Source organism: Hypanus sabinus, chromosome 15, assembly GCF_030144855.1.
Source record: "Hypanus sabinus isolate sHypSab1 chromosome 15, sHypSab1.hap1, whole genome shotgun sequence".
NCBI lineage: Eukaryota > Metazoa > Chordata > Chondrichthyes > Myliobatiformes > Dasyatidae > Hypanus > Hypanus sabinus.
In genome coordinates, this window is record NC_082720.1 from 61,170,859 (window position 1) to 61,194,543 (window position 23,685).

The following is a 23,685-nucleotide window of genomic DNA, read 5'->3' on the forward strand; positions in this document are numbered from 1 at the left end:
AAATTGTGCCAATTCAATTCAAGTTTTATAAAACAAGGAAAAATGCAATATTCATTTAGCAGAGACAGAAAAGTAGCTGAAACTGCTGCAAATATTAGCAGATGCTTTTGTTCCATCTCTGATAACTCAGCTTAGAAACAGTGACGTCAAGAACCTTAATGGTCTCAAACCAAAGGAAGTTTCAAAGGAAAAATCACTGAGTCTATTTTTTTCTTAGTTCACAGAATAATCCACTTACCACTTGATTATAATTAAATTTTACATAATAGGTTTTCAGGGAAAAAGTATGATTTACACAGACGCAATTAATCTTTAATATAATGTTCAAAGGGAGGGGATTTATTTGGTGATTGATGCAAACTGCAGCTTATTTGAGCATAAACCAACTGAAGAACATCAAACGAAGTTGATATTTGACAGAAAATTACACTGAAAAGAAATATAATTTCTGATGCTGTTGCTTTGCACTACTACACAGGGCTCAATTCATCCTCCACTACTGCTTCCTATCCCTGCAACAAGATCACTCCAAATTCCACACCGGTGACCCTGACAACATCTAAACTCAATTAGGCACACTGCCATGCAGCTGGGTTCAAAGGTCATCGGCACACGTCCCACTCCAAAGATCGAAGCAAAAAATCGAACAAGGGTGCTCCCAATTCATATATGGCGAGTGTTGTACTGCTAGAGGAGCTAATTTAAAGTGAGTTTTTAGTTCAGATTTCTGTTTACCTTCCATGTTACAAGTAAAGGGTCCCACAGCTTTGATGCCCATACCAGTGTTATCATCCCATGATACAAGATATGAAATTGAAAATCAGAAAAGTTGAATCAGAGGACTGTTTTAAGAGGAAAGTTGAAGTGATCTGTGGAGCAGGGATTGTAAGGTTTATTTACACTAAGGAAGTCATTGACAGCTGGAATACGGCTGATATGGTGTGATAGCACTTCACAGCAGCATTAATCACTGATCAGGGTTCCCTTCTAGTCATGGTCTGTGACTGTGTACATTTCTTCTGAATGCTCCAGTTTCCTCCAACGTTCCAAAGACGATAGGATTAGTGAGTGGCAGACCTGCTTTATTGGTGCCAAAATGGCTCCTAACATAATTCTCAGGCTCCGTTGGTCGGTGATGGGAAAACAAAACATTTCATTGTATGTTCCAACGTACATGTGACAAATAAAGCTAATTTTTATCTTTAGAGCAGATCATAGTAAGAGTTGAATTTATTATCATATACAGAAATCATTGTCACACTGCCACATCACCATACGCAGAAGCTATTCATTTTTCAAACTATTTATATATTTTTGTATTTTACATTTAAGTTTATGCCTTTTCACTCTACTGCTGCTGCAAAGTAACAAATTTTGTGATGTAATTCGAAGATATACTTGATTTAGATATTGATTCTGTTTTGCTTGGCTGCATTCATGGGTATTTATGTATGACTATTGAACTTGAACATGAACGTTGTTCTAGTGAAGGGAAATGCCATTAGTGCCAGAAGGTGTGAATGGTCAAAAGGCCTGTTCTGTGTTGTACTCTCTATCACTCAAAGGAAGCTGGTTCCAACCAGATGACTAAAAGATTTATCCAATAAGCTGTACCATGACCTTTTGCAGGTACTCACCCTTAGTGAATTGGCTGTGGTTCTGTTCACGTTCCCGTAATAGTTATGCACTATTTTATGTGAAAATGAAGGATGACTTGAGATTGTAAAATCATTCTTTCCTCTCTCAGAAATATTGTCAAAGTTACCCAGAAAACTTCAACGCGGATGGGGGGGGGGGGGGGGGGGGCGGCGGTTGAGCCACTCGGAGTGCTGGCATGGAGCTGGAAAGTAAATCTCTCCTGAGGGCTTCTGGCATGTCAAAGCACAGACTTTCCCACATGTGGTGTAATTATTGGTAGTATTTCTAAGAATCTCTATGCCCTGCTGTTTTTGCAGACTATTGTGTTTACCTGGATGAAGGAAATTTAATACTCTCAACAAAGATAAGTGGAGTCCACATGATTCACATACAAGCTTAATTCCCTCTAACAGGAGCTAAAGTCTCAATTAAAAATCTCTAAGTGGCAAACTGAGGCCCTTGATTGTCAGTTCTAATTGTTTCTATTTACTCAGAAGTTTATAGGGTCAAGTTGTCCACAATCCAGGACGGAAGCATATTAATTCTAGATGAACTTCCAGCACTGTACTGAAGGAAATGTCACCCTTCAGATGATGTGTTAACATACTAACCCTTGTCCGTCTGCTCTGAATTTTATGGTATAATGCTGCGGCATGTAGCAAGACCTAGACAACATGAGGCAGTACGTAGAAGGTAACATATATATGACAAATATGTCAAGTAATTGCCATATCTAACAGCAGAAGAAATCTCACCACTGAGTCCTGATTTCTATTGGTGTCTATTGGGCCCATCGTGTTAATGCAATCACAAAGGAAGGCATGCCGCCAGTTTTACTGCATCAGAAGACTGAGAAGAATTAGTATATCAGCAAAAATTCTGAATGATTGTAACGCCTCCTGGTATTGAGGAACTAAAGCACAGGATCATAAGAGGCTTCAGCCAGCTCAATCACAGGCACAAGCCCGCCAACCATCGAGAACACCTTCCAAAGGTGCCTGAAGAAGGCAGCATCCAATATGAAAGACCCTTGCCACCCAGGGTATGCCCTACAGTCAACTTTCTAAGAACAGCTGCTTCTCCACCACCACCAGATATCTGAACAGTCCATGAACCCATGAACACTACCTTGCTATTACTCTTTTGCACGATTATTCATATTTTTTCGTGACGCCTGCCACAAAGTAACAAATTTTACGACGTGTCAGTGATAATAAATCTGATTCTGATTCAACTGTTGCACAACCTGTGGACATACTTTCAAGGACACTTCAGCTCGTGTTGTAGATATTTATTCTTTATTCATTATTATTTGTTTTTCTTTTGTACTTGCACAGCTTGTTGGCTTTTGCACTTTGGTTATCAGTACAACCTGATAGGTGTGGTGTGTTCTTTCATTGATTCTATGTATTTCTTGGACTTACTGTGTATGCCTGCAAGAAAATGATTCTCAGGTGACATATATGGTGACACATATGTACTTACTTAATTAAAAATGTGTTATAGATATACGTATATATAAAATTAAACAATTAGTACAATAAAGGAGCAGAATAAAGGAGAAAAACATTGAATGCAGGTTGCCTGTACTGTAAAGCGCAGGGCTAATCACTATCACTGGGCTAATCATGATGCTCCATGGCATGACTAATGAGGAGAAGTGCAGATCGGTGTGGTAACTTACAGAACCCTTTCAAGGGGTTGAATGGTCTAACCTCGGTAGCAGAGCCTCAGGAGGCTGGGTCAATAAGATGTCAAAATCAATGTCAAAGTAAATTTATTATCAAATTATGTATATGTTACCTAGAAATTCATTTGCTTGCAGAGGCATTTACAGGAAAAATAAAGAGATACAATAGAATATATGAAAAATTATACTTAAGTAAGACTGACAAACTGACAAAAAGACCGACAAAAATGTGCAAAAGAAAACAATTTCTTTGCAAGTAATGATTAACTTTGAGAACAGAAGTCTGTAGGTTGTGCAATCAGTTCAGTGTTGAGGTGAGTGAAGTTATCTACCCTGATTCAGGAGGTTGTAGGGTTACAACTGTTCCTGAATCTGATAGTGTGGAACCTAAGGCTGCTCTACCTCCTGCCCAATAGTTGTAGCAAGAAAAGAGCATGGCCTGAATCATGGGGTCCTTGACGATGGATGCTGCTTTTTTGTGCCAGTGCTCCTTGTAAGTATGTTGTGTGTTACAACATCTTTCTACCACACAATAACACTTCTAACTAGAATTTGTATTTCCCTTATTTAATCTTGGATTGTTCTTCAATAATATTCTGTGCAATAATGAAGTTGTCACACAACAGAGTTAATTTAAACTTTCAAAGGTCTCATTATCAAAGCAATATCTCCAGGGCAAAATGGGGCAACTCCAGTAATGGTGCCCCGACAGTTAGTTCCAACTGCACAAGGGAGTGTCTTCAAATGACAACTTACACCATTCCCCTCAGCAGCCGCTTTATACTTACAATCAGTGAACAGCCACAGTGAAATTCTGAAAAAGATGAGGCACCTAATGCAGCCCCTATACATGCTCTCTCTCTCCCCTCCTCTCCCTCTTCCTCCCTCCGTCTCCCTCCCTCCTCTCTCTCTTTTTCTTGCACACACATAGACGTTCAGGCAGTTACTCTCACATGCACGCACAAACACATACAGATATACACATGAAACAGATGCACACTTTTGGACTCACTCAGACACACGCATACAAACACACAGATGCACATGCAAATACACTCAATGGAGATCGATGTTTACCGAGACATGGACACATTATTAATCTATAATGCTCAGCGACTGCAAACAGTAAGGTTAGGGTGCGGCACTATTAACTATTTACACTGCATAATAGCAATTACTGAAATTATGTCCAGATCATTAAATAGAAAACTAATTAAGAAGAACCACACCATAATTTATATGTGTCAGCAAAGATGTGGATTGAGAAAGCTGGGCAAAATATCAATATTCAAAGGCAAATCCTGGCATGCATCACACAACAGACTAGAAAGGAAATTTTGTTCGGATAGTGATTAGATAAGATTGAAAATGGCTTTTTTAAATTCGGTGCATTGCAGGGACAGCACAACACAAAAGTGAATTACCGGCTCACACAAAATGCTGGAGGATCTATCTCATTAGGTCAGGAAGCATCTATGGAAAGGAATAAACCGTTGACATTTTGGACTGAGGCTCTTTATCACATCCTGAAACCTTGGAACTGAGGGATTTTGAACATTGCTACACAAATGCAGGTTCAGTTTTTTTTTCCCCCTGACATCTGGGAAAGAAATTCAGACCTTGAAAATCCCAGAAAATCCCACCAAGCATATTCCATAGCCTTCAATAGCCAGCTAACAAGGGTTATTTTGTGTAACATCGCCATAACTTGTACAGCCTCTGCTCCACACCTGTAGAAATCTGGGTTCAATCCAGACCTCCAATGCTGCATGTGCAGAGATTGCATGTTACCCCCTGTGACTGCGTGAGTTTCATCCATGTGATCCAGTTTTCTCCAAAATCCCAGAAATGTGCTGGTTGGTATGTTAATTGTCAATTCTAAATTAGCCTTTGTACAATCTAGCTGGAGTTCAAAGTTCAAAGTAAATTTATCATATAAGTACATATACGTCACCATATACTGTACAATCCTAAAATTCATTCTTTTGTAGGTATTCACAGTAAATACAAAGAAACACAATAGAATCAATAAAAAAAACTGCACACAATGACTATAATGCCAATATACAAAAGATGACAAATTGTGCAATTACAAAAAGGAAATAATAAGAAGAAGCAACTATGGAAAACTTGAGTTGCAGAGTCCTCGAAAGTGAGTTCATAGGTTGTGTAATCAGTTTAGAGTTATGATGGGTGAAGATAACCCAGCAGCCTGATGGTTGAAGTGTTCCTGTTCCTGAACCTGCTAGTGCGGGTCCCAAGGCATCTGAACTTCCTTTCTGATGGTAGCAATGAGAAGATGGAGATGTTAATGAGAATTTGGAGAGAATAAAAAAACGGATTAATGTGAATGGGTTGAATGGCCTGTTTCCATGCTGCTTGTCTCTATAACTTTAGCAAGTCCTTGTTCTCCGTACATCCCATCAGACTGTATATATCAAGATGCCAAGCAGTGCAATATTGCAGGGCTCTTTGCATCTGGACAGAGAGAGATATACTGGCCCATGCCTGCTTAACATTGGCCATCGGTGCAGACAGTGGTTATTGACGTGAGGGAAATGTTGTGCAAAGCTTCGACAGCTTGGCACCTTCAATAACCCCACTCTGGCGGTAAAGCTGAAGAGCAGTTCCATAGCTTAATATGTGCTGGGAAATAAGGAGCTGAACACTCCAAGACATGTTGGAACATGTAGAAAGGATTTTCATTCCACCAGAGCACTTAGGTTTGGGAATTCATTTGTTCACCTAATAACAGGGGCTTTCATAAATGAATTTTTACCTGCTGCACTAGTAATTTAATTTTTGCTTTTAATTTCTGTAAAAAAAAACCTGGATAGCAACAGTGTGTTCAGTCTTTTATTAATCTATGCGCTGTGAATCCCTAATTCTACCTCAGACTATATTTCCCTGCAATTATGTTAATTACGATTATTCCCGCTCCAACATGTCAGTTCATGGCCTCCTCAAATGCCAAAATGCCGATTCCCTCCTCCTTCCCTCTCTCCTATGGTCCACTCTGCTGTCCTATCAGATTCCTTCCTCTCCAGCCCTTCATCTTTCCTACACACCTGACTTCACTTTTCTCCTACCCCTCCCCTCATCTTTTTAGTTTAGCATCTTCCCCCTTCCTTTCCAGTCCTGAAGAAGGATCTTTACCCAAAACATTGACTTAGATGCTGCCTGACCTGCTGAGTTCCTCCAGCAATTTGTGTGTGTTGCTCTGGATTTCCAACATCTGCAGAATTTTTCCTGTTTATGATATTGATATGCTATTTGTGTTGTGCAATACTTTTAATTTTATGTAACTCAGATTTGTCTATTCAGCAATTTATAGAGCCATTGCTGCAAAAAGAATAACAAACACAAAAATGCCTGAGAAACTCAGCAGGTCAGGCAGCATCTATCGCAGCATCAGTCCTGATGAAGTGTCTCGGCCCAAAATGTTGACTCTTCTTTATTCGTTTCCATATATTTCTGCTCTCCTGACCTGCTGAGTTCCTCCAGTATTTTGTGTAAGTTGCTCTGGATTTCCAGGACCTGCAGAGTTTCTTGTGTTAAATACAGTACTCTGCAAAAGTCTTAAGTGCATATTATAGAGCTATGGTGACTAAGACTTTGGCACAGTACCGTGTGCTTGTTGACGTGGAGTGGCGCAACAGCTTATAAGTCTGGTGGGAGCCGAGGATGTTCGGAATGATGTGGCTGGAGCGCCGCAGGTGGGGACTGGAACAGGCGGCAGAGAAAGAGTGCCAGGCTCGGGGTGAGGTGGAGGGGTGGTAGTGAGTGGCATGAGTACAGACCCACCCAACCCTGAGACATCAGGCAAGTTCATTTGATTCCAAGCAATTGGATTATTGGTTATGACAGATTGTCTCTCTGGTGCTTCCTGCTCCGTCCCCTCTCCCTTCTTCTTTTCCCAACCATGATTCCCCTCTCCTTGCTCCCCTTCCCAATCTCAGTCGACAATGAAGACCCATATCAGAACCAGATTAATCATCACTCACTCGTGTCATGAAATTTGTTTTTTTTGTGGCAGAAGTGCAGTGCAATACATAAAATTACTACAGCACTGTGCAAAAGTCCTAGACACCCTGGCTATACATATGTGCCAAAGACTTTTAGACAATACTGTAAATGTTGTGATTTTTTTTTTGCTTTTTAGCAGCACTGCACTGCAATACATAGAAAATATGACTATAGCTTACAATAAGAAATTAAAGATTAAATAAATAGTGAAAAAAGAAAGCAAAGCAGTGAGTTAGTGTTCATCGGTTCATTGTCCATTCAGAAATCTGATGGCTGCAGGGAAGAAGCTGTTCCTAAATCGTTGAGTGTGAGTCTTCATGCTCCCGTACCTCCTCTCTGATGGTGGAGGTCTTCACAAAAGATAATGAGGATCTCACTAGAGACGATGGATGCTGGACTCTGGAGCAATAATCAAAATGCTGGATGAACTCAGCAGATCAGGCAGCATCTGTGGAGGGAGATGAACCGTAGACATTTCAGGTTGAGACCCTTCATGATACGATTTTCAGGCTACATATAATGACAAAGTTAAAGATGTCCAGGATCGAAGGGTTCCCTAAAGTTGTCTTAGCCGGAGGGGGTAATGAGAACAAACTCCCACTACCTGTTAAATGCTCCCAATGGTGTGCGCCTCAAATAGCCTCTGACACCAAATCCAGGTCCTACCCTTCATGTGTGGCTTAGCTACCAAGGCAGAACCGTTTCTACTGACAGGAGGATGGGCAAAGGTGGGTTACTGGCGCCTAAAACCAGTCGCTTTGGGCAGAAGACGTTTGTCAGCCATGGTTGGCATCCATACATCCATACATCCATACTGTAGCTAGGGGAAGGAAAACTCCAATCTGAAACATCTGCTGCCTTGCAGCTACACCCACTCAAGGGGAATGCTGCGGGAGTAAACCCCAAAGAGAAAAATCTGGAGCTGGAGTCCCTTAGGCAGCCCTATGTTGAGTTCAACACTGACTGGCAACTCCTGTGATGCTGCTAATACCAAATCTTTGGGTTTATCAGATGCATGGTGAGAGGGAGCTTGCTACAAGAGCAACAGTTTGCTCTCCATATCGTACTGCGCAGGCTTGCATGTTTAGATAACTAGGACACAACATCCATGGTCGACCTTGACCAGCGGAGACCCATGATAGAGAGGAATCAATCCACACTTGCTAACCTTTCTGCTGTGGATGAAAACGCTTGATGATTTTATACAGGTTGACTATGTAACCATCTCCCACTCTCAACATTTTTTACAAGGATCAGCAGCCTTGCTATTATTGGGAGCTGTTGAATAGGAGCTCCACTCTTTAAACAGACCACATTTACTGAGCAAATTGACTCTCTCAACAATGCTTTAGCTCATTTGCCGTGCGTCATACAAATTCAGCTCACTTGCTAACTCCCTGCTGCAAATAAACGTGCCACTTGGCTAAATATGTGCCTTCGCAGTCTCATTATGGTTATTACGTAGCAACTTCATTCTCCCGTTTACTCCAATGGGTTGTCTGAATGGGTTGTCTGGTTAGTTATGGGGAAAAAAATCAACTTTAATCACATTTACTCTATGTTTAACACTGAATGATGCAATTTTTAAATCAAAATAAAATATATTCATAATTTTAAAAATCAATTATTTACAAAATTGTAATGGCAGGGCAGACTCAATGGGCCAAGTGGCTTAAATCTGCTGCTATATCTTATGGTATTATGCTTTTAAGAATATACCACTGTACGCTTTTTCATACTTTACACTGACAGTGAATGCTTTCTGTACTATTCCATAGCATTCATACGCATCAGTATATCTCTGCTGTCACTCATTTGGCCCCCTAGCATGGTATATCACTCCAATAACTGATGGCATGAATATTGATTTCTCTAACTTCCATTAATGCCCCTCCTCCCCTTCTTACCCTATCCTCTAATTTTTTTCTCTCTCTTTCCCTCGCACAATAACTCTTTGCCTGTTTGCCATCTTCCTCTGGTGCTCCCCTTCACCTTTCTTTCTACAAAGGCCTTCTGTCCTATGATACTCCCCCTTCTCCAGCTTTGTAGACCTTTTGCCAATCAACTTTCCAGCTCTTAGCTTCACCCCTCCCGTTCCTGTCTTCTCCTATCATTTCTGGTCTCCCCCTCTCCCTTCCACTTTCAAATCTCTTACTATCTCTTTTTTTCCGTTAGTCCTGACGAAGGGTCTCGACCCAAAACATCAACTGTACTTCTTCCTATAGATGCTGCCTGGCCTGCTGCGTTCTGCCAGCATTTTGTGCATTTTGCTTAAATTTCCAGCTTCTGCAGATTTTCTCGTGTTTGCAATTATTTCCTTGTTACTTTTAAATTTATTAACAGTTATCTAGTTAATCGGCAGTTTTCAGTATTTCTATAGAAAGTTTCCTGAGAAACTTTGATGAACTTATTATCCATTCCTTGATTCAATACAGCCCTTTATCTTATTTGCTCTCACACACACCTATTAAACTTCCCACTATCTTTTTGCAATATAAGGAGCCAGTTGCAGTGGCTGGACCTCCCACTGGAAGATGGGGCACCTCAAGGAAACTAATGGAGATCAGACTAGTGTTAGAAAGCACTAGAGAGCAGTTCACACCCAAGTCCCTTGAACAGTAAGGCAGTTATTTCCCATCCTGAGCTGCATTGATTGTGTGGGGCTGCTTTCACTGTGCTTCCACATTTGATGATACACCCACAGTCTCTGGAAATTCCAGCACCTGCAGACTCTTGCGTGCTCCACAGTACACAAGAACATAAGAAATAGGGGCAGGAGTCGGCCATCTGGCCCTTCGAGCTTGCTCCGCCATCCAGTAAGATCATGGCTGATCAGGCCATTAGCTCATCTCCATTTACCTGTCTTTTCCCCATAACTCTTAATCCCGCTACTATGCAAAAATCTATCCAACCTGGTCTTAAAGGTTGTACTAATTGGAGGGAGTCCTACAGTTCAGACCAATGACACTGAAGAAACATCAATATATTTAAAAGTCAGGACCATGAATCACAATCAGGTTTACTATCACTGACATATGTCAGCAGTACATGAAACACATAAAATATTTTGCGAGTTACAATAGGAATAAACAGATAAATAAACACATAATGAATAAGTAAACGGATGGAGCGGCATGGTAGCTTAAAGGTTACCACAACACTTTACAGTACCAATGACCCAGGTTCAATTTACACCACTGTCTGTAAGGAGTTTCTAAGTTTTCCGGTTTCCTCCAACATCCCAAAGACAAAAGGTTAGTAGGTTAATTGGTTATTGTATATTGTCCGGTGATTAGGCTACGATTAAATTAGGGGATTTCTGGGCGGTGTGACTTGAGAGGCTGAAAGGGCCTATTCCACACTTTATCTCAATATATAAATAAACTGGAGAAGAGAGATCCTTGTCAAGCTGATGGACCTCAGCCTATTTTCCTCCATAGATGCTGCCTAACCTGCTGAGAATTTGTGTGTGCTGCTCAAGAGAGATAAAATATAATTTTAGGTCACAGAGAGGTTGTTACAAGAGAGGGATAGGGCAAAGGGAATATCTGTGATAGGGTGAAGCTCAGGTTAATGTTGATTCAATTAGCGTCTCTTTCTTCAGAACACATGTGTGAGGTTTCAGGACCAACCACAATATAATGTGGGAAACTCAGCAGTCAATTTGAGCACTTATTGCAAGAGAAGTGTTAAAGACCAGATATTTCAATGGTTAGCTTGGAATAAAAGACAACCAGAACATTCCTTGTAACACTTGTGTTTACTTATTCACTCACAGGACATAGAAAAGGCAACTTAGATTCAGCAAAGCTGGTGAGTCTGGGGTCACACACAGGCTAGAGCAGATAAGGACACCAGATTTACTTCCCTTAGGAGTATTAGTCAACCAGAAGTCTCACACAACAATCCAATTGTTTCCTGGTGGTCACCATTGAAGCTACATTATTATTCTAGACAATTTAATCATTTGAAATTAAACTTCGCAGCCGATGGGGTTAAAACTGAAATCTGAATTCTCTTATTCAAGCTCTAGCTTGAAGTCCAGTGTGTTCACATATTATGAGTTCATTGAATTCCACTTTGGTCCAGCTTCACATAAATATGTTATCAAAACCATGATTAATGCATTGTTAACTTAAAACTGAAATTATCCACCAAGCAAATACCTCAAGTGATTCAGGGTTTAAAATTGAACATTGTTTTCCTAAGAGCTCGACTTTCAAGGTCAAAACTGAGGATCACTTTTAAAGTTTTACCAACAATCCACCAATTCCTAAGCAAAGGTAGGAAGTAGATCATAGAATGCAAAGGACCTGTGGTAGTTATTAAGTCTCTGATCTGCAACACCTTTGTATCCATTTGATATCCAGAGCAAGCTGGTTGATATAAGTGCACTGAGTGGGACAAATTATGCATACGCTGGAAGTCGTGAGCAACTCACACACTGTGGTGAACTACATATACCTGTCCGGACACGCCCCCCCACCCCCCTGCTGACTGCTCCTGTGGCTCCTCCCACAGACCCCTGTATAAAGGCGATTGGAGGCACTGTTCATTTCCCTCCATAGATGTTGCCTAACCTGCTGAGTTTCTCCAGCATTTTGTATGTGTTGTATTGACTGTGAGCTGTTTTAGCTTCTGAGCTCCATTTGTGGGCAACAGGTGATTCATATTGGGAGTAGGAAGGGAAAGAGGGAGGAAAGTTCAAAGCTCCAAGTATATATATTATCAGAGTATGTATACCATGTACAACCTTAAGATTCATCTCCTTGCACGCAGCCATAATATAAAGAAACGCAATAGAATTCACAAAAAAACCCACACCAAAGGCAGTCAAACATCCCATGTGTGAAAAATGAAACAGTAAATCACGCAAACAATTAAAAAGTAAACCAATAATGGACCAACCATGAACATCAGAGTCTCTGAAAATAAGTTCACAGCCACGGAGCCAGTTTAATGCTGCAGCTGGCCCATCCACAGCCACGGAGCCAATGCCTTACAGTCTAGTGAGCTGAACAGCGGTTTCTCCTTCACCCACAGTCTTGACAACTTAATTTTCTTAAACGTAAGTTCGCTCTACCTCAGTTCATTTTCCACTCTTGGGCCCAGGCCCCCCTGCTTCAATCCAGCCCGAAGTCTGCTCCTGCAATGGCCATCACAGCTGTACCTGCATTCTTGAGAGTCCAGTTCAGCAAATACTGCAGGATACCACAAAAACTCCAGGTTTTTGGTGTAGCTGGTCAAGGACTACATCTGCAGCATGCTACCTCCCACACTGGACCCCCTACAGACACAACCGAGCGACAGATGACACTCTGTGACACTCTCACAATAGCCATAACTCTACACACCATCCATACACATCTGGAGAAAAGGGATGCTTATGTGAGAATGCTGTTCTTGGACTACAGTTCAGCATTCAACACCATAATTCCCTCCAGGCTCGACAAGAGGCTCAGAGACCTCGGCCTTCACCTTGCCTTGTGCAGCTGGATCCTGGACTTCCTGTCAGATCACTGGCAGGTGGTAAGAGTGGGATCCCTCACCTCTGCCCCTCTGACCCTCAGCACAGGAGCCCTTTCAGGGCTGTGTCCTAAGCCTCCTCCTTTACTCTTTGTATACCAACGACTGTGTCACCACCCTCAGCTCCAATTTGCTAACTAAATTTGCTGATGTTACTACATTGTTTGGTTTCAAATAATAATGAGGCAGCCTACAGAGAAGAAGTCATCACCCTGTCACAATGGCGTCAAAAACAATTTCTCCCTCAATGTTGCAAAAAAAAAGCAACTAGTTATGGACTACAGGAGGAATGGAGACAAGCTAAGCCCTATTGACATCAATAGATCTGGGTTTGAGAAGGTGAACAACTTTAAGTTCCACAGCATACACATCACTGAGGGTCTCACGTGGTCTGTACATACCGGTGTGTGGTGCAAAAAGCACAACAGTGTCTTTTTCACCTCAGACGGTTGAAGAAGTTTGGCATGAGTCCCCAAATCCTAAGGACTTGAGAGCTGACTGGCTGCATCACTGCCTGGTATGGGGACTGTACTTCCCTCAATTGTGAGGCTCTGCAGACAGTGGAGCGGACAGCCCAGCACATCTGTAGATGTGAACCTCCCACTATTCAAGACATTTACAGAGACAGGTGCGTAAGAGTCTGAAGGATCATTGGGGACCCGAGTCACCCCAACCACAAACTGTTCCAGCTGCTACCATCTAGGAAATGGTACCACAGCATAAAAGCCAGGACCAACAGGCTCCAGGACAGCTTCTTCCACCAGGCCGTCAGGCCGATTAATTCAAGCTAATACAATTGTATTTCTATGCTATATTGACTGTCCTGTTGTACATACTATTTCTTATAAGATATAAACATTTTTACTCCTTATGCATATGAAGGATGTAAAAAATAAATTAAATTCATACAGATAGTTCAAAAGCACACCTCCCAAAGGGAAGTTACAGGCTGAAAATTGCAATGATCATTGTGCAGAAAAGGTACATTTAGTAGAATAGTTAGTAATTTTGTTAGTTGTGTGCAAACGTCACTGTTTATCTCCAGCACAATCTTGGGAAGATCATACAATGAGCTGTGCTTTCTGCTTCCAATTTGCATGTTCAGGAACTAACAGTGGAGATGAGAATGTGATCGAGCCATATTGTCATTCTCAAATCCAAGTTCAATCTGGAAACAAATGATAGTTTTGAGCTCTCAACGGAACGGACCTTGCCGGCTTTGACTGTTCGGTCTGGTATGGGGGTGGGGTGGCGGCTACAGCACAGGATCGACAGAAGCTGTATAGAGTTGTAAACTTAATCAGCTCCAAAATGGACACTAGCCTCTGTAGATTTTATTCTCTATTATTATTTATTGCCTTGTATTGCTGCCGCAAAGTCAATAAATTTCAAAACATATGCCGATGACATTAAACCTGATTCTTTTCAAATTTGGAAACCTTGGCATTCAGCAGTTGACTCTACGAGTCATAAAGTTACACACCAGACAAACAGGCCATTTGGCCCAACTCTTCCATGCTGACCAAGGTACCTACTTATATTCATTCCATTTGCCTGCAGTTGGCCCATATCCCTTAAATCCTTCAATATTCAAGATTGTTTAATGTCATTTCCAGTATGTAATTGTAAAGGAGAATGAAATAATTGTTACTCCAGATCCAATACAGCACAAAAAAAACAACAAATTAAAGAACACAATAATAAAAAATGCAATGAACACACAGTAAATACATAAGCTTGCTTACATTTCCTATCCAAGTACCTGCTGAAATAACTTTTAAACATTGTAATTGTTCCTCCCTCCACCAATTCCTCTAACACTCCATTCCATAAATCCTCCAATTCTGTCTGAAATACTTGCTCTTCCGATTTCCTTTAACTATTTCCCTTCTCACCTCAAATGTATGCCCTCTTGTTTAGGCACTTTGGAACTCATGTATGCATTTTGAAGCTTATAGAGCACTGTGCAAAAGTCCTAGGTATACATATAGCTAAAGTGCACAGTGTTCCTTTAAGCATGTCCATAGACTACCAGAATATTGTGCAATCGGGGAGATACAACACTGTGCAGAAGTCCCAGGCACACTCGATTGTTTATACAGTTTCAGATGATTTGGCCTCCACAGAGCCTTGATCTGAACTGTGGCAAGTTCTCCAAGATGCTTTGAACAGCCGATCAGCCAATTTTTTTATAAAACTGCACGACAGTGTACCTGAGAGAACTGATGCAGTTTTAGAGGCAAAGGATGGTCACAGCAAATATTGATTTAGTTTTTACTGTTTACTGCTCTTGCTAATAATCCATTTAACATTTAGAAACTTTTCAATTCATTATTTTTGAACGCATCTCCGCTTTACAGAATACATTTTACATGTGCCAAAGACTTTTGTATAGCACTGTAGGTCCATTACAATTGACTAGCAGCATTGAGTTGTAAACTTCTGCAAAATGGTGTGTTGCTTTACCAAGATAGGGTTAATGACAAACAGCAATAGCTCTTCATTTCTTATGTGGAGACACTGGCAAATTGATTGTACCAATATTTAGAAAAATGATCACAATGTCTTTGCAGACCAAGATCCCTTTTTGTCAAGCAGTTCTATTCTGCCAACTTTTCTAAACTCCATCATCAAGGATAAACAATAGTTGACTCAATGAGGATAGATTTTCAATATATATATGCCCTGGTCAAGGCAGTGCCAGTTCATCCCCTTATATCAATAGGTACTTGAACAATGCAAATTGAGTACATTGTTCAAGCAGGATCATACAGTTCCATTGTGTGGCTGGCTGTTTTAAAAAGCCTGTTATTTATTTATTCAGATACAGTGCAGAATAGGTCCTTACAGCCCTTCGAGCCACACCATGCAGTTTCCCCCCTATTTAATCCTAGCTGAATTACAGGATCACCTTCGCTCTGTCTGCCAGAAAAACTGGGATCTCCCAGTGGCCACTTCCCATTCCCATTCTGACATGTCAGTCCATGGCTTCCTCTACTATCACAATAAGGCAACACTTAGGTTTGAGGAACAACATCTTGTATTCCATTTGGGTGGCCTCCAACCTGATGGTATGAACATTGATTTCTTGAACTTCTGGTAATGATCCCCTCTTCGCCTTCACCATTCCCCATTCCCATTTCCCTCTCTCACCTTATCTCCTTACCTGCCCATCACCTCCCTCTGATGCTCCTCCCCTTTTCTTTCTTCCATGGTTTTCTGTCCTCTCCTATCAGATTCCCGCTTCTCCAGCCCTGTATCCCTTTCACGAATCAACTTCCCAGCTCTTTACTTCATCCCTCCGCTTCTCAGTTTCACCTATCACCTTGTGTTTCTACCCCCCTTCCCCATCTTTTATATCTACTCCTCATTGTTTCTTCTCCAGTCTTGCCAAAGGTTCTCACCCCAAAACATAGACTGTACTAAATGGACAGGTACATGGATTGGAAAAGTTTAGAAGGCTGATGAGCCAAAAATTTGCAAATGGGACGAGCTTGAATGACCCACCTTGGTTGATATGGACCAGTTGGTCTTTGGACATGGTTCTATGAAGAATGACTCTATGACTCTAAGCGGATACTGAGAAGTATTTTGAGGAGTCAGTATTTCTTTTTTTTTAATTTGGAGATATAGTGCAGAACAGGCTTTTCTGGCCCAACAGCAACCCAGGTATTTCACCCTAGCCTAATCACAAAACAATTTACAATGACCTACTAACGGGTACGTTTTCAGATTGTGAGAGGAAACCCACACACACACACGATGAGAAGAATTTACCAACTTTCTTACAGAGAACCTTGGGATTAAACACTGAACTCCAATGTCCCAAGCTGTAATAATGTCGCACTGACTGCTACTCTACTGTCGTGCCCCATGGTATGACTTTATGATTCTAAATGGACACTGAGAGGAGTTAGTAAGTAGCTGTAGATGGTTTAGTAACTGGAACGGTGGTAAATAGGAGTCTAGTAAGCAGTAATAATACAGACAACTTGCATCAGGATAATAGACGGATGAGTAATTTCTTGACATGAGTCAATTAAAATTAGCTTTTGGCACAATATGCCCATGCAGGCAAACGTGGGGCTAGGGGGCTCAGCAGTAGCAAGAATTTAATGCAGAGCAAAACAATTGCTTAATGTGTTTCCTGTTCCTTCCGTCTGACAAGCAGACAGGAAACAAAAGGCTGAGTAAGTCAACTACTCCATTGCAAACACAAAACATAGAGAGACAGAAAAAAATAGGTGGAAAACATATCACTGCTGCATGGTTTCACATTGTATTTCCATCCAGGCTTAAATGGAACTGCTTGTGTAGTAAATAACGCTCTGATAATGGAAACAACTGACAGCTGAATGTGAACGTGCTTCGAGTAAGGCTGAGGGATTCTGAGGGGGGAGGTGTTGGGAAATAGTGCCGGAGAGTAAAGGGACAGAATGAGGCCACTCGGTAGACTGCGTACGTAACTCACACACAATCCAAAGATAACAGTACCACAAATAAATTAATAAATAATAAGGTACATTTATTTATGACGCAAGTTCAAAAGTAAAGAGAATAACACTGCTGGCGCATCTTACATGGTGAGACCTGCGTGGTGTCAGAGAGTTCGGGGAAGAAGATGTTTCCCATCCTAACAGTCCTTGTTCTGAAGAAGGGTCTAGGCCTGAAAGGATATCTCACTGTTCCTGTGCTCGACTTAAGCATCAGAGGCATGTAGATTTAGGGAACATGCAGGACGCAAATTATACAAGACAGCAAAGGAAAAAAGACTGACAAACTAGATATTAGTGCAAAAAAAAACACAAGTTTCCATCTTCAGTCCTAGCAATATGCTCATGAATTTCCTCCCTCTCTCCTACCTTATGCCATCCTTCCTGGACCTCAAATGGCAGCTGAAGTTCCCCAACCATATCGGAGCCATCACCCTGTGACCAGACATCGCCCTTGTGTCTAAGTCTACCAAGCAAGTGATGCTGCTGGAGCTGACAGTCCCGTGGGAAGATCGCTTGGCAGAGGCCTTTGAAAGGAAGCTCTCCAAGTAAGCAGGACTGGTCAGCAACTGTCAGCAGGCTGGATAGAGAGCGAGGTGTCTCCCAGTGGAGGTTGGATGTAGGACATTCACAGCCTGTTCCTTAGCCAGAGCCTTCAGTAATTTGGGCATCGAGGGAGAGGGGAAGAGGAGAGCCATCCACAGTACCACTGATGCGGCAGAGAGGGTCTCAAGGTAGCTGTGGCTCAAGAGAGGGGAGACATGGAGTCATGTGTAGCTAGACATCTGGACACAAGCTGGGGTCTGATCAGCCCCGGCTGGGTCACCTGGAGGAGGGTGTATGATGTTGAAAGACCCGAAACACCCAATGATTCCAGGAACATCACTGATGATCTGTCCAGAAGCATCAGTAGATGTATGCACACAGCGGCAAGTGCTGCTTCTCTTCTACCATTTGTATCTTGAACCAGCCTGTGCAATCCTAATCAGGACTGCTAAACCTAATCAGAACGATGCCTCAGTATATCAACACTATGAATCAGAATCAGAAACAGGTTTAATGTCACTGGTATATGTCATGAAATTCGTTGTCTTCACAGCAGCAGTACAACACAATAGTTAGTAAGAGTAAAAAACTGTGAATTACAGTAAATACATGTATTAAGTAGTTAAATTAAATAAGTACAACAAAAATAAAAATAGATAAGTAGTGAGGTTGTGTTCATGGGTTCAGCTTCCTTTCAGAAATTGGATGGCAGAGGGGAAGAAGCTGTTACTGAATTGTTGAGTGTGGGCTTCGTGCTTCTGTGCCTCCTTCCTGATAGTAGCAATGAGAACAAGGCGTAACCTGGATGATGAGGGTCCTTAATGATGGATGCCACCTTTCTGAGGCATTGCTCCTTGAAGATGTCCTGGATAATATGAAGGCTAGTGCCTGTGATGGACCTGACTAAGTTTTCAGCTCTCTGAAGCTTATTTCGATTCTGTGCGGTAGTCTGCCCCCCACCCTGATACCAGACAATGATGCAGCCAGTAAGAACACTGCATGGTATATCTATAGAAATTGGTGAGTGGCGACATTCCACATCTCCTCAAACCTTTAATGAAATATAGCTGCTGTCATGCCTTCTTTATAGCTGCATCAATATGTTGGGCCCAGGTTAGATCGTCAGAGATGTTGACACCCAGGAACTTGATATTACCCACTCTTTCCACTTCGAGTCCCTCTATGATAACTGGTGTGTGTTCCCTCGACTTACCCTTTCAGAAGTCCGCAATCAGTGCTTTGGTCTTATTAATGTTTGACCACTTTGCATTGATAGGGACTTCGATATTTTTATTCCTGTTATGTTCTATCTTATAAAATTCTTAAGGTTTGCTTTTTTAGTGAATATTGTGTATCTGATGCTATTTGCCTAAGAAGTTGCTGCAAGATCTTTATTGCACCTGTGTTCCTCTCTCACCACCACAAGCAATCACAGGAGCATCTGTGTGAGCAACATCCTGAGACTGCAGCTGAAATTATGTCACTTTGTGGAAAGCAGTTCCCTGTCTTCACTTGACAAAGTAGATAAACAAGGAAAAAAATAGTAGAATTCTGTCAGAAAACCACTTTCACTCAGCAGCTTACTTCACACAGAATAACTGAGAACTCGCAGAGAAATAAAAGCCAGAACTAAATTGGACATTTAACAACTCAGTCCCAGGTGCCAGCAAGCCGAAAGGGATGACAAAACATCACGGAGAATCTAACTCAGGTAAAATGCTCTCAGATCTGAGAGAGACTCCTGGAGAAATCTCAGCAAGGTGGAAGAGTGTCAACAAGCCGAGAGGCTTTCAAAGAAAGCAAGGCCGATGGGGAAAGATTTGTGAGACTTGTTGTTTCTGTGACAAGGCACAGTCACTAGTCCTGCAGAAAAGCAATTGATTTATTTTATTTGAGTGACTCGGAGTGGAATAGGCCCTTCCTGTCGTTCGAGCCACACTGCCCCAGTAACCCACAACCCTAACTAACCCTACCCAAATCACAGGACAATTTACAATGACCAATAAACCTACCTGGTATGTCTTTGGACTATAGCTGACCCAGAGAGTACTCTTGCATTCTATGGGGAGGACATACAAAGCCTCCTTACAGAACAGCACCGGAATTAAACTTTGAACATTGGAGTAACCAGAGCTGTAATAGCATTTTGCTAATTGCTACACTACCAATTATAGTGGCACCTCAGCATGGTTATTAGACCAGAACAGGCTCCTAGATGGACTGAAATGATCTCTGGTACCTTGGTTGTACCTCCTCATTCTGCAATGACAGCCAGATATCAAGTATGAGAAAAGGAGATTACTGGAGATGCTGAAATTTGAAATAATAATAGAAGGCAGTGACACAAGAGGCTGGAGCTACACACAAGGTGTTGGAGGAGCTCAGAGGATCAGGAGCATCTGTGGAGTAAAAGAAACAGATATCTTGGGTCCAGATGAAGGATCTCCACCAAAGCTGTTGGCTTGCGATTTCACTCCACAGATGCTGCCTGACCCGTTGAGTTCCTCTTACACAAGGGTCCTCAACCTTTTTTATGCCATGGACCAAAACCGTTAAGCCAGGGTCCAAGAACCCCAGGTTGGAAACCCCTGCTCTAGCATGTTGTGTATCACTAGGAACAGAGGTCAGTAAAAACAAAGAGTGCCTGAGACACCCAGTGGATTGTGGAGAGGGAGATCCAGCCAATTCTTCAGGTTAACGATCCTCAATAATTCTATCGTGTTTCTTTGCATATACTGTGAAATTCACACAGGAAAATGAATCTCAGGGTAGCATCTGGTGACACATATGTACTTTGATAATAAATTTACCCAGGTTGGGTCACTGACTCAAACATGAGCTGCACTCCATTGTTTTCACTGAGGTTTGGTGGGACTACAACTGGTGGTCATGAGTTAAAGGTGAAAGGTGAAATGTTTAAGACAAACATAAGGGGTAACTTCTTCACTCAGAGGGCTGTGAGAGTGGAACTGCAAATGGTGGATGTGAGCTTGATTTCAACGTTTAAGAGAAGTTTAGATTTATACGGTTGGGAGGGTTGTAGATGGCTAAGGTCCGGGTGCAGATTGATAGGAGGAGGCAGTTTAAATTGTTCAATATGGACTAGAAGGTCGAAAGGGTCTGTTTCTGTACTTTACTTTTCTATGTAACCATGACTGCTTCCCCCTCCACAGATGCTGCCCAACATGCTGAGTATTCCCGTCACCTTCTCTTTCTTCCGTCAAGAACACGAGTCGAACTGTAAATCGCAATGTTTGCCTCCGAGAATTATGTGCAGATGGGAGAGTGAACACTCCACATTGCATTGTCAGGGGTCCATCTGGTGCATATTTCCTTTCCTCAGACAAATAGTTATCTAAGATCTTGCCCCATAAATCTATGGAGCAGATCACAGCAAGTACCACAGATGAAATGTAGAATTTTGAAACTACAGAAATAGTATTCAAGAGATTTGTTAACTGTTTCTCTTGCATCAAGCTTTATACCATTAAGCTACATTGATCAGCTGTAGTCAGACTCTGCGGCTAATAAACATACTTCAGTATCAATGCTGAGATGTTGGTAGTGATACCCTGTCAAAGCAACTCCTCTTATTTGCTTTCATCATGACTTGAATCTCTAGTAGTCGCAGTGTGATTACTTAATGTTCTCCAAAGGGTTTGTCTATTGGTGGGATGGCCGATCTGCGATCAATAAAACTGGTATTTTGGGTGTATCCACTTAATGGAGGTGTCTATGTATGACTTCGATTAGCATGGGGAGGCTGATGTATGAGGGGTTACCACACGACCTTTGACAGATTAGTGTCAGGGTCCAGTGGCACAGAGTGCATGACAACTGGGGACCCTTCACTACTGCAGTCTTCATCTGTCTTCAACACATCAACCCTACTGACCTGTGCAACTTCTTTGAAGGATCAATAATCTGGACCCCAAGATTCCTCTGTTCCTCCACATTGCCAAGAATCCTGCCATTAGCCCTGTAATCGGCCTTCACATTCAACCTTTTAAAATCAATCATTTCATACCTTTCTTGGTTGAAATCCAATTGCCACTTCTCACCCCAGTTCTGCATCCATCAATGTCATAGTGCAAACTATAACCCTCCACAATATCCACAAGTCCACCAACCTTCATGTCATCTACAAACTTACTAGCCCACTGTATCCAGAGATACCGGCCACGTGACAGACGCACTGCCACCTGGCTGGTTGGAGGACACACCACACGCCAATCAATATTTGGTCCCTCCCAACTAATCAATGCACACCTAAATTATTGGTCACCTTAATTGGATTATCTCGCCCAGACCCAAGCTATAAAAGGTGAGACATGTGCCTGGCTCACTCTCTCTTACAGACCACCTCATTGAAGGTAAGTGCATTGATTTAGGTAAGTGAAGGTTTATCATTTGTCCTGGTAAGGGAGCTGCAGCTATCCAAGGTCAAGGGGGATAGCTGTTGTAGTGCTTTTCCCTTGTTCTTTGTTTGTGTAACTGTACCCTGTCCCCACACCGCTTCCTGTGTATTGTACAGCTGGCCCAACCTTCCCCACACGTGTTAACCATAAGCGTTTTTGTTAGAATATTGTAGTTGCTTGTGTTGACCCGACTTCCCCTTGTAAATAAATTCCTTAGTATTAAAACTGTGTGTGTCCAGGCCTCTACTGTTGAGACTCAAAGAACCAGTTATTTTCCATCACAACACCCACCCTTCCACTTCCTCATCGAAATTATTTATAAAAAATCGTAAAAAGCACACCTCACAAAACAGATCCCTGTTGAATACCATTGTTCACCAACCTCCAGACAGCAGATACCATCTCGTTGGCTCTTCACTCAACCCTAGAACATCTGGACAGCAAGGATACAGACACCAGAAGGCTCTTTATCGACTAGAGCTCGGCATTCAATACCATCATCTGATCAAAAATTAATCATTAAGCTTCAAGATCTTGGTCTCAATACCTGCTTATACAACTGAATCCTAAAATCCCTCACTTGCAGATTCCAATCAGTCTGTCAGTAACAACAGAATCTCCAATAGCACAGATGTACTACAAGGCTGTGTGCTTAGCCCCCTGTTCCACTGGTTTACGCTTATAAATGTATGGCGAAGCACAGTTCCAAGGCCTTATTCAAGTTTACCAATGACACCTCTGCCATTGGCTGCGTCGAAGGAAGTGATGAATCAGCTTATAAGAGGGATATTGAAGATCTGGTTGAGTGGTGTCATAACAACCTCTCACTCAATGTTAGCAAGACCAAGGAGCTGATGATTGACATCCAAGGTCCATGAGCCAGTCCTCATTGGAAGATCAGAGGTGGAAAGGGTCAGCAGCTTTAAATTCTGCCACTTATTATTTCAGACAACCTGTCCTGGGCCTGGTACGTAAGTGCAATTATAAAGAAAGCATGACAGTCCTCCTACTTGCTTAGGAGATTGCATAGACTCAGAATGACATCGAAAACTTTCACAAACTTCTGCAAGTGTGCATTGGAGAGTGCATTGGAGATTGGCTGCACCATAGCACGGTATGGAAACACTAATGCCTTTGAATGGAATGGTGACATATACAGGTATATACTTAGATAGTAAAATAACTTTGAACTTTGATTGATCTTGGGTTAGCTTAAAAGGTAGTCACAACATTGTGGGCTGAATGGCAGAATGTTCAATTTATAAAACATCTTCAGAACATTTTTATGCACTTCCAATGGATTCTATGATTCCAATGGATTTTATGCATTCTACGAGCACCAATGGAA

General features: G+C 41.8%; 1 protein-coding gene and 1 long non-coding RNA gene across 8 annotated transcripts in view; one reads left to right on the top strand and one right to left on the bottom strand.

Annotated features, from left to right (window-relative positions):
* The window catches only part of LOC132405560 (protocadherin-1-like), a 490,197-nt gene that overhangs the window by 238,615 nt on the left and 227,897 nt on the right, over window positions 1-23,685 (bottom strand). Inside the window, exon 3 of one of the 7 annotated variants that reach the window (XM_059990465.1) lies at window positions 1,808-7,802. The exons of the other annotated variants lie outside the window; for them this stretch is intronic. Within the exon in view, the coding sequence (XP_059846448.1) occupies window positions 7,731-7,802 (72 nt within the window). The 3' untranslated portion in view covers window positions 1,808-7,730. Of the gene's footprint in view, window positions 1-1,807; window positions 7,803-23,685 lie in introns of those variants that run through there. 7 annotated transcript variants of the gene reach the window in all.
* LOC132405562 (uncharacterized) overlaps window positions 1-23,685 on the top strand; it is a 41,166-nt gene that overhangs the window by 8,602 nt on the left and 8,879 nt on the right. The window lies entirely within an intron of this gene.